This window comes from Hippopotamus amphibius, chromosome 12, assembly GCF_030028045.1.
Source record: "Hippopotamus amphibius kiboko isolate mHipAmp2 chromosome 12, mHipAmp2.hap2, whole genome shotgun sequence".
Lineage (NCBI taxonomy): Eukaryota > Metazoa > Chordata > Mammalia > Artiodactyla > Hippopotamidae > Hippopotamus > Hippopotamus amphibius.
In genome coordinates, this window is record NC_080197.1 from 26,231,809 (window position 1) to 26,244,432 (window position 12,624).

Below are 12,624 nucleotides of genomic sequence, written 5' to 3' on the forward strand. Positions count from 1 at the left end.
CTCAACAAATGTTTGTGAAAGTAAATATTTGAAATCTTAGAAAATCAATGGCTTTTAGTCACCATAATGATAATTCATTAATAGTCCACCTTCCAGTATAATCAACTGTTCATCTGCCTTTCCGGTAGAATACAAACATTAGACACCCCCCCCCCCAAATAAATGATTCATTGAACTCAATTACCAGAGTAAAGAGAACCCAGAGACCCAAGTGGTAATGGCAAGTGAACTAAAATAATCCATCAAAAAAAGGAACATTCATGTAAAGATAACCAGGAATTGATTTTAGGATTTCAAGTTACTATTTAAAAACTATGGTTTAAAAAAACAAACAAACAAAAAAACACTATGGTTTTAATGGAAACTCTCCTTATTTACCAAATCATTCCTCAGAGTCCAACAGCCACGAAATTAGCACTAACTATTTAGAGACCTATAGAAAGCTCACAGCAAGCCAAGTATTGATGTCCGCAACTACAGTTATGTGCACAGTGGCTCTAAGGCATGTTTGGCATCCCATCTCCTTCCCAAGAAATGCACTGTCTCCATCGACTGAACCAGAATCTTTGCCTCACTATTTTCCAATACAACTCTCCCCAACAGCATCAATTATAAGGGGGAAAGGTGGACAATCACTGTCCAAACTTAATTAAAGTTCAGTTGTCAGGGACTTCCTCGGTGGTCTAGCAGTTAAGAATCCACCTTCCAACGCAGGGGATGCAGGTTCAATCCCTGGTCAGGGAACTAAGATCCCACATACAGTGGGGCAACTAAGCACTCAAGCCACAACTAGAGCCCACACGCCAAAACTACTGAGACCACGTGCTCTGGAGCCTGTGGGCCACAACTGCAGAGAAGCCTGCACTCCACAACGAAAGATCCCACGTGCCACAACAAAGATCCTGTGTGCTGCAACTAAGACTACAAACTGAACTTCACAGTAACATGGGTTAGCAATCTTGGAGCTATTTCCGGTATATTCATTCTAGGATTGGGCAAATAAGTAAATATATTGCAGATTATGTGAGCTGGGCTTACAATCCCTACGTAAGAAAAGGGACTTAAAATTACAGAAAGGATAAACGTTAAGTGAACTTTGTGATACTGAAGGTTATTAGTCTGAACACACAGTTCTGAAACCGAGTTCCCTTATCAAGTTTATGATTGATCTCTCTATCCAAAACTTTATTCCCTTTCTTGTCCCCTTGGACCTCAATCCTTTGCTAACTGAACATTAATCAACCAGAGTCAGATGAGTAAAACTGTTATTGTTGATAATATCGTTAATCAACTAAAACTGCTATTATAGACATCATTTACGTACAAACTCAGGTTGTTTCTCCAGGGCAAGATGAGCTAACAGGGACTTCCCTGGTGGTGCAGTGGTTAAGAATCCGCCTGCCAATGCAGGGGACATGGGTTCAAGCCCTGCCCTGGGAAGATTCCCACATGCCACGGAACAACTAAGCAACTACTGAAGCCCGCACACCTAGAGCCCGTGCTCCACAACAAGAGAAGTCCCTGCGCACCACAACTAGAGAAAAGCCTGCACAGAGCAATGAAGACCCAACGCAGCCAAAAAAAAAAAAGATGAGCTAACAGACCCCTGAGCCATGGGTTACTTTGGCTGGAGAATCGTAAACTAGTGACATCCTGACTCCCAAAACTGCAATTAAGAAATGTCACAGAAATGTCACAAGATGATTAGTCCTAGCCTCTTTGTTCTTCCCCTTCAAAAGAAAAAGCCGTTACTCAAAGGCCAGGTGGGTTTGGATCTGACTTCCTTGCTTGGCTCCCTACAATAAATCCTTAATTTGCTGCAAATTCCCACTGTCAGTTTGGCTTTCTGCACCATGGGCACAGGAGCTGTTTGCTCAGTTTCAGTTTTTATTACATGCAGATAAAAACAATAAATAAATTTAGCTGTGTGTGTGTATATATGTATGTGTATATGTGTGCACATATATGTATGTGTACATATATACACAGATTTCTTAGCTCTGCCCATTAAAAGGATCTAGAAGCAATGGCATCTCATAGCAATGAACACACACAGCAACCAGATCTTGATTTCTAAATAATTTTCTCCACTTAACGGGAATTAGGAGAGCAACATCTTGGAGAAATGGCTGATTCCAAAGCTCAGGTAGAAAGATAAGCCTGGAATATCTTTTTTGTGCCAAAAAGTAAGGAAGTGGTTCGAGAATGTTGGGAACTCGTCAAAAGTTAGCTTGAAGGGGTTCCCATTGCCAAACCTGGGACAATGTAAAAACCACAATAAATAATGATGGTAACAGGTTATTAGCTACTGCATAAAATAAGAATCCATATTAATACTTACAAATAAGGGTAAAAATATGCTCTGCAGTAGACTATTAACTAATAAGCAAAGAAGAACTGATAGAAGATCACAGCACAACTATCACAGTAATAACTGACTCAGGCAAACATCATCAATAGACAACTAGTGGGTAAAAGTTTGATGAAAACAAGATATTACATGGACTCAGTATCTCCCATAACATTACTAATTAAAAAGGAAAACATTAAAACTCTATAGTGGAAAACCTGACCAACACCACCTTAAATAAATGATCAAGGTTAACATCATTAGTACAGGGCAAATGAACATCAAGTGCCTCCTGATATGATACAATGAAGATACAACATCACTTTGTGATATTCCTGTCAAAATGCAGAATCTGAATCTATTTATAAGGAAGACAATTTTAAATTGAGGAACACTCTATGAAATAAATGGCCCCTACCATTTGAAAAAGACAAGCTCATGAAAGATAAGACTGAAGGGTTCTTCCAAACTGAAGGAGACTGGAGACCAAACAACTATTTTATGCAGATCCCAGATTGCATCCTAGACCAGAAAAATTTTTTCCTATAAAGAACATTATTGAAACAAATGACAAAATTTGAATAAAGTTAGTATAGTAGATAATAATATTGTATCAAATTTGTATTTCCTGGTTTTGGGAAGTATATTGTTGTGATTACACAAGAGAATGTCCTAGTTTATTGGAAATATACATTACCTTATTTAGGGTAAAGAAGTTTCTATCACATTTGTAACTTACTCTAAAATAGTTCCAAAAAATAATAAGCATATATAAAAAGAATACAGATACCTAGGAATAAACCTAACCAAGGAGGTAAAAGACCTGTACTCAGAAAACTATAAGACACTAATGAAAGAAATCAAAGACGATACAAACAGATGGAGGGACATACCATGTTCTTGGATTGGAAGAATCAACATTGTGAAAATGACTATACTACCCAAAGCAATTTATAGATTCAATGCAATCCCCATCAAATTACCAATGGCATTTTTCACAGAACTACAACAAGAAATTTTACGATTTGTATGGAAACGCAAAAGACCCCGAATAGCCACAACAATCCTGGGAAGGAAAGACAGAGTTGATGGAATCCGGCTTCCTGACTTCAGGCTACATTACGAGGCTACAGTGATCAAGACAGTATGGTACTGGCACAAAAACAGAAATATAGATCAATGGAACAGAATAGAAAGCCCAGAGATAACTATGGTCAACTAATCTATGACAAAGGAGGCAAGGATATACAATGGAGAAAAGGCAGCCTCTTCAATAAGTGGTGCTGGGAAAACTGGACAGCTACATGTAAAAGAATGAAATTAGAACACTCCCTAACACCATACACAAAAATACACTCAAAACGGATTAAAGACCTAAATGTAAGGCCAGACACTATGAAACTCCTAGAGGAAAACACAGGAAGAACACTCTTTGACGTAAATAACAGCAAGATCTTTTTTGATCCACCCCCTAGAGTAATGGAAATAAAAACAAAAATAAATAAGTGGGACCTAATGAAACTTCAAAGCTTCTGCACAGCAAAGGAAACTATAAGCAAGATGAAAAGACAACCCTCAGAATGGGAGAAAATATTTGCAAACGAATCAACAGACAAAGGACTAATCTCCAAAATATATAAACAGTTCATGCAGCTCAATATCAAAAAAACAAACAACCCAATCAAAAAATGGGCAGAAGACCTAAATAGGCATTTCTCCAAAGACAACATATGGATGGCCAAGAGGCACATGAAAAGCTGCTCAACATCACTAATTATTAGAGAAATGCAAATCAAAACTACAATGAGGTATCACCTCACACCGGTCAGAATAGGCATCATCAGAAAATCTATAAACAGTAAATGCTGGAGAGGGTGTGGAGAAAAGGGAATGCTCTTTCACTGTTGGTGGGAATGTAAATTGATACAGACACTATGGAGAACAGTATGGAGGTTTCTTGCAAAACTAAAAATAGAGTTACCATATGACCTAGCAATCCCACTACTGGGCATATACCCAGAGAACACCATAATTCAAAAAGACACATGCACTCCAATGTTCATTGCAGCACTATTTGCAATAGCCAGGACATGGAAGCAATCTAAATGTCCATCAACAGATGAACAGATAAAAAAGATGTGGTACATATATACAATGGAATATTACTCACCTGTAAAAAGCAAGGAAACTGGGACATTTCTAGAGACATGGATGGACTTGGAGACTGTCATACAGAGTGAAGTGTGTCAGAAAGAGAAAAACAAATACCATATATTAACACATATATGCGGACTAAAGAAAAATGGTACAAATCAACCGGTTTGCAAGGCGGAAATAGAGACACAGTGTAGAGAACAAACATACGGACATCAAGTGGGGAAAGCCGGGAGGGTTGGGGGGGAATGAATTGGAAGATTGGGATACCAAATTGTACACTCTAAATATATGCAGTTTATAAAAAAAAAAAGAATATAGAAAATACAGTAAAATGTTGACATTGAGGGAATCAAGGTGAATGGCATACAGGAATTTTAATAATATTCTTGCAACTTTTTCCTCAGTCTGAAATTATATCAAAATACAAAGTTTGAAAAAAAGAAAAAGGAGTTTTAAAAAAAGTGGTTTTCTAAATAATGTGATCACCATCCTTGAATATGTTTTTGTTTTTCTAACATCATATCATGTAATATATTTAAGAAGAGATAGGAGTATAGTTTAAACCACTTAGGTAGACCCAACCCATCAAGGGAAAATTAAGGAGCTGCTTATGAAATCTAGAGCTCCTAGCAGCTCCAGGCAGCTAGTGAATGAATGCCAGAGGAGCTAAGACCATCATCACCTCATCCCCTACATCTCCTTCACCACTCAGAACTTGCCTCTCCTACACCACCTCTACCTTTAATCTCTGCCATAAAGAGGACTTGCTTTCTGCCAGCCTGCTTCCTGCAAAACTGACTCCACTTCTCAAGAGGCAAACAAAATGAGTGATAAACACTTCCTCAATATTAAGTACAAAAAATCCTGCCACATTTTTGGTGAAGAAAAATATCACTACTATTTTAGCTTTTATGGGAGGTGGGGAGGGGGAGGGGATGGATATGTAAGGAGCTACTAAACTAGCTAAAATCTATATGTGAATTAGAGGAAATGGTGATTTTGATTAGTGTAGCTCTAGGGATATAAGGTAAAAATGAAAAAGCCTGTGCTATTTGAATGTCTGTTCTCACGTGGCTTCGAAAAATTAAAAGCAGGCAGGACTTCTGCATGGAGATGGCTAAGTGAACAAAGGAATAAGGGAAACATCTGTAAGAGAGGAAAAGGTCAAAGTAGTGTATCAAGGGAGCTGTGCTTTGCCTGGTATTAACATTTCACTTGAGTTTCTGGAGAGGTCAGATTACATATTTGTCGCCATCAGCTAATTTAATTGAAAGGTCTAGCCAACTCCAAGGCTATCAATTCAGACAGAAGGATACCTAGCTCAGAGTTACTGTGAAATTTACTTTGATTTCTGCATTTAATTACAGCAATACAAAATAGAGAGGGTAGAATCATATTTTAAAGAGCCACATTCCAAAGTAAAGGTTCACTGCATAGTCCATATACTATATTTGATGATCCATATTTGACAGCTCCTCACAGGGCCATGCAAAATTAGCATGGACATTTCTTAGGCTTTAGATGTTCTTTGCCATCATCTGCTTCACTGCTAAAATCAGGAAACATATGGGATGAATTGGTAAAGGCTGCTGAGACTTTCTGCTGCCTTTTTGTTTTTTGTTTTTAATTCATCGCTAAGGCCAATTCAGGATACCTCTAAACAAGACCAAGATCTAATACAGCAGTCTTTAAATCATATCCATTCCCAGGAGATTTTTAAATAAGAAAAGATGGTAGGGAAAAGAACGCTGTTGAAGAAAGATGATGGGAAATCAAGTACCTTCGGGGAGCACTGGGATCCTGGGGAACACATCTAAAAACCTCTAGTCTAGCTAATAAAAAGAAGGAGCCATGTGATAGAGACTAAAAAATTGTGGGTTTTGGACTCAGATCTCAATGAATTCAATATCAGGACTGAATTAAGTGTGAATAATGTATCTGCTACTGGTTAACTGTGTGACATAGGGGAATTTATTTAACTTCTCTGAGCCTTATTTCCTCATCTGTAAAACAGAGATATTAACTCTCTCTCAAGGATATTCTAAAAATTACAGGCGATAACATACATGAAAAGTGCCCAGCAGAAAATCTAGCAAAGATTTTTTTTTTTTAAAGAATTCAACCGGACTTAAAGTCAGATTCAGTTGACATATCTGCTACAGATTCATTTTACAAGTTTAATTTATGATACCCCAGCTCCTATAATTTCAGATAGCCTCAAGGCCCTTGAGGGGCCAGAGACTGAAACCAGAGACAGAAGCAAAAGCTACTTAACCAGCCATAATAAAACCCAGAGACAGGCTCTGTCATGTACAGATACTAGCTCATACTGTACATGGGGCCAGTGAATAGTGCTAGCAAGGCCCCATCTCTCTGTAATCTGACCAAAGCAGAAACTATAACTGGGAGAGAGATTCTCCCTCAGCCTTCAAACTTTTCAGGGATTTTAAGCAAATCTTTACAATTGAGTGATCACTTTCTGTAATATGAAGTTCAAAATAATACTCTAAAACAAAGGATTGGGACTTCCCTGGTGGTCCTGTGGTTAAGACTCCACGCTTCCATTGCAGGGGACCTAGGTCTGATTCCTGGTCAGGGAACTAAGATCCCGCATGCTGGCCAAATAAATAAATTAAAAAAAAATAAGGATTGAGGCTGATATCGGCAGGTGAGAAATCTGACTTGCCCACCTCTTCCCTCCTGCTTTCCTCACACTGGAGGAAGTATGCACTTGGTGAATTAGCTCATCTTTAGCCTAGTGCTGCCGTCACTCCCTGGGCACTACCATTTAAACCACCCTTCCAGTCTAAAAGCTTTCAGCAGCTACCTTAATGTTAAGAACTCAGGCTCTGCATGCACAAAAGATCTAGATTTCAATCTGGGCTTGGTCATTTATTAGTTCTATGACATCTGAGTCAATTTGCTAATTTGTAAAATGAGGATATATATCTAACTAAAAGAATGAAGCATTAAAAGGCAAAAGGTGAATATAATGCTTGGCGTGGTATCTGGCCCAAAATAAACATTCAATATTAGCCACTATTATTAGGCAGGAGTTATCCTAATTTATACATTAAACAGACAATCGAGTCTCAGAGATTGAATAACTTCCCAGTAGAACAGGGCCTCAAACTCAAAGTCTGCCTCCAAATTCTGCTTCTCCATTATGCCAAATATCCCTGCCTTTTTAAATAGGCTCCTAACTGCAATTTAACTAGTCTTGATTGTGTGGTCACAGATTATGGCTGTTTTTAACCTTATTCTATTTTTTTTCATATCCAATAGTTTGGGAGGAAAATGAACATACCAATGTGGCACAGCAGGTAATGACCACAGGAAAGGATGAGACTCTGTCTCTCACTGTCAGTATCCTTACCTGGGGTAGCCTCTCTCCTCTCCAAGGGCATTTGCTGCTTTTAAATCTGCTATGAGCTGGGCTCGGATAAGTATCCGGAGACTAGTGAGAGTACCTCTAAGCCTGAGAAACAAAGGAGATACAAACTTTCCAAACCTAGGAGTGATCATGCTTCTAGAGAGAACCACCTTTAGAACAGCAACTTCAATCAAGGGACACAGCTAGAGAGAGACGACATCCACAGAAAGGGAGCAGGGTAATTAGATTCCATAACCTCAGATGGGAAGGAAGCCAGCTGATGTAGTCTAAGGCAGCTTCCCAAGGAGGGAAAGAATGGAGAATGGACCTAGAGGAACAAACAGAAGGCACCTAATTCAACCTCAAAGAAGTCTTTCTGGTGCACTTTCACATCTCTTCTTTCATCCTAATGGGTAAGTGCCAGATAAAGAAAGAGTTAGTGAATACAATTCTCACCTTTTGAATAGTAATGCCTATCTACCATAAAATATTTGTGAGTGAGCATTTCACTAATGAGTATAGCCATTTATCTTTCCACTTGTAAGTGTTCAGAATTCTTTGTAGGTTCAAGGATTTACATACCTTTCTCCATATTTATGGGCTCTGCACTTACCTTCCTAGGCAAAATAAAATCACAATAATGCAGATACTATTATAACCCTCGAGAAGCTTATATTTAGTAGTTTATACTCTTAGATAACTTAAGAAGGCAGAATGAGTGCCACCGAGAAGAAAGAGCTGTTGTGCTGTGAAAAGTTCTAGAACAGGCTGCCTTGCCATCAGGCCCCTGCCAGGTACAACTCCAGCCAGAACTCACTGTTCTCTATTAACAAGGTACACAAGTTTCAGTTAGGTTCCCTGCAGGTCCAGATCTGAAGAACACTCACCAAGCCCTCAACAGTCTCCCAGTTTCCAGTCTGTACCCTCAGATAATAAGGTTCATACCTCATCCTCCTGAAAAAAGCCCTTCTCCTTTTTAGGTCTGGTTCAAATGTTACCTCCTTACCTGAATCTTACTTGGACCCTCAAATAACAATTACTTGTGCCTACTCTACATTCCCAAAAGCCCTCACTGTGAGAATTTAAAGCACTTTATCATTATCCATGGACTTGTGCAGGACCCCTACTAGATTGTGAGCTTCCAAGTCATCTTTGTATCTTCAGCCACTAACAGCACCCAGAACAGCGTGTCAAGCCCAGTGTAAGTACTTTATATATATTAACATACATTGGGTTGGCCAAAAAGTTCGTTCAGGTTTTTCTGTAACAGCTTATGGAAAAACCCGAACAAACTTTTTGGCCAACCCAATACATTACACTAATATGTACATATTATCAATCATCACAGTAAAACTGCAAACGAGATGACAGGAACTCTCATCTCAATTTTACAAATGAGGAAAATAAAGTGCACAAAAAGGTTAAGCCATGCTGAAAGTCTCAAAGCTAGTAAGGACTGGACTCTGAGACTTCAGCCCAGGCACAACCCCAGAAGTGAATTTCAACAGACATCACGGGTTGAGGGAAAGGTCCAACCACAAGATCAGTGGTCTCCACTATAGGGGGCATAGTTACCATTCACACACTGGGGTGTGGCAAGACAATATTACAACTTCTACATATATTTGTTTTAGCTCATCCTTTTGTAAAATGTCTATTTTTGCACATTATAAAAGGTACATAATAGAGAGTACAGTCAACACTGTAATTGTAATTTAAAACAAACATTCACATAATGTGTGTGCATACTCAACCATATTTACTGATATAAAGAACACTAAAAACATCTGAGGCCCTACTCTAGACTATTTCCCCAAGGGACTCTGAGCTCCTGTATTCTCTCTACCTAGCACTTCAGTTAAAAAAACATTAGCCAATCAAGACTACAGGTAAGCTTCTAGAGGCAAGAGTGTGCTCTTATTCATCTTTGGAGGCCCTACATCAGAAGAGGACCTGGTGCTTAGCAGATGGCCAATACTGAACCTAACTGTATCACAAGAACCTCATTTTAAAAAATTCTCTCAATATTTTAATGCAACTTACTATGTACTTCCAGATTAAAAGAAAATGCATACTAAGCACATAGCCTAGGAATGTAATATAGAATTCTCTTAGGAACACTATAAACAAACAAACAAACCTTAGTTACATAACAGAACCAAAAAATTGTACTTTAGAGCTTATTTTAAACTGAAAACTGCATAAAAGAGATTTGGGCATAAAAAATTTAAGTTCAGATAAAAGGTCCTTTCAGCATACAGAGATAGTGTATCTTTGTTAGATCTAAGGGTCACCTCTGCCTGCCTCTCTTTAGTTATAAGATCCAAGAGGAATGGATCAAACTATCAAAAGCAGCAACTGCAGACTTGACTAGGAAGAGGCATTAGCTGGCTGCATCTACTTTGCATTTCTTCAATCCAACATCGAATGGGCATCAAACAAAGAAAACAGGCTGCATAAAGCCTCCCCTCTATGTGTGGAAGAACATGGGCTCTGAGGCTAGATCCACAGGGTTCCTCCTGTCCCTCAGTTTCATCCTCTGTAAAATGGGCATACGCAAATACTTAACTCTCATTTACCAGAATTAAATGAGAGAAAACATGCAAAATGGATTTATCTGTTTCCTCATTTAACATGTCTCTCTCCCCTCCCCCCAACTAAACCCAAAGCTTGAGTTTGGTCTATCTAGTTTACTGCTATATTCCCAGGGCTAAAATGGTACTTTTTACTTAATAGATGATTTAATAAATATTAAATGAATAGACTGCAAAATGCCTGCTGCTCAAAAAATGTTGGCTATTATTGCTACTGTAACAAGAAACAATTACAATTTTATTGTTGTTATTAAGAGACCCACCCCTCCTCCAAGGATCTCACAATTCTAGGAGGAACAGTAGATAAATGTTGAAAAGGAGAAATGGAGATAAGAAAAACAATTGGATCATAAAGCAGAACTAATCTAGGACTAAATTAAAATATCAAACAAATACACAACCAGAGTCCAATCTGAAGCTTTCCGAGTGAGGCTGACCCTGGATGAGGTTTATCAGCGACTACAATAATGACAGTTTTCACGCTTATATGTGTGCCAGAGCCCGTGTCAAGCTTCCTAACTGGCCTCCCAAAATCCAGAACCAGGGTGGGGAGGGGTTGGAGATGCTCTTCACACCCTCATTTTGCAGAAGAGGGAACTGAAGCTCGAAGAGACCCAAGGTCACAGCCTATAAGTGGAGAAGCCGGAATGTGAACCCAGGCAGTCAAACCCCTGAGCCTGCACTCAACAGGCCCCTCAGAGGGGCCATCCTCGCCTCCTCCACCATCCACCACACATCCCTCGAAATTGGGCGTGTGTAATATTTCTCCAGGGCCGGACTCAGCGGCCCCGGCGCCGGGAGAACAAAACAATCCTTGTCCGCAGGCAAGTTCGATGGACGCCCGCCCGGCCGAGGCTCCGAGGCCGCGGCCCCCGCAGACTCGTGCACATCAAGCGCTCCGAGCCCTCGAGCGGTGCGGGAAGCGCTCGGACGGCCTCGGGAGCCCGGGAAGGCCCGGCCCGCCGCGTGACCTTGGATCCACAGCCCTTCTTGGGGCCTCAGTTTACCACCCTGGCCTCGCGCCGGGGGCCTCTCGGGAGCTCGCGCCTGTGGAGCTGCAGGCCTTCACACGCCCCCCTCAGCCGCCCGCCTTCCCGCCCCGCTTACGCTGGAAGGCGGCCGCTCCAGGGACGCCCACCATCGCCAAGCGCCGCCGCCGCGCGCCTCCTCCTCTACCCGCAGCCCGGATCCCTCGCAGGCGTCGCTGCGGGACCTGTAGCCGCCTAGCTCGCCGATCCCAGATCCGCCGCTGCTGCCGCCGCCACCGCCGCCGTTAGGCCGCGCGCCGCCCCGCCCCCCAGTTGGCCCCGCCCCGCCCGCCGGGCACGCCCCCGCCGCGCGCTCTCGCCTGCCAGACCAACGCACGCGGAAGCCCTGCCCCAAGACCAGCTTCCACTAAACCCCGCCCCCTGACCTGCCCCGCCCCTTCCGCGCGAGCCTACCACCCTATCCCGGCGCATCCTGCTTCTCAGTCCCGCCCCTCTTGCGTCACGCTCGCCCGTCACGTGCACGGCCCACTCTTCAGACAGGGATTTCAGCTGTGGACTGGGCAGCGGTCGGTGCCCAGAGGCGGAGCCCTAGGGGGTGGAGCTTGGGGGAGAGGGCACAGTGCCTCACCTGAATTCTCCAGGTTAAGGTCTTGTGGCCTAGGCTCTTGTATCTTCCCATACATAGAAAAGCGCTAAATGCCTTAACTTGACATATCTGGTTTCTTTAACAGTAATCTTTTGATGTTCCTGACTACCTGCCCTTTGTTGCAAAACTCCTATATATTCTAGCTCCCCCCTCACCTCCTAGGAGCAGTTTCTCAGAATTTTCTGAAATGCTGTCTCCTGCGCTGCAGTCCTTATTTTGTCCCAAATAAAACTTAACTTGCAACTCGGAAAAAAAAAAAAAAAAAAAGGTCTGGTCGCCTTTGCGTGTATCTTTGGGCAAATCACCTCCCCTTTTTGGCCTACAGTGTTGCAAATGTCTAAAATATTAGGCATTATATTAGACCATAATATTAATTTTAGACCATAATATTAAAAACTGTTAGCTATCATTATTATTATTGAGCTATTTTTATACACTCCATCCAGTTAATCCTCACAACGAGCGAGAGAAGTATTATTTTTCTCCCTTTTCTACAAATGCGGAAAGAAGGGCTT

At 41.2% G+C, this 12,624-nt stretch overlaps 1 protein-coding gene across 2 annotated transcripts in view; it reads right to left on the reverse strand.

The window, feature by feature from the left end:
• Positions 1-11,728, reverse strand: part of CBFA2T2 (CBFA2/RUNX1 partner transcriptional co-repressor 2) — a 155,613-nt gene extending 143,885 nt beyond the window's left edge. For both annotated transcript variants that reach the window (XM_057701991.1, XM_057701990.1), the window contains exon 1: positions 11,582-11,728. In XM_057701991.1, coding sequence (XP_057557974.1) covers positions 11,582-11,615 — 34 coding nt within the window. In that variant the 5' untranslated portion in view covers positions 11,616-11,728. The remainder of the gene's footprint in view (positions 1-11,581) is intronic.
• Positions 11,729-12,624: the final 896 nt, after the last annotated feature.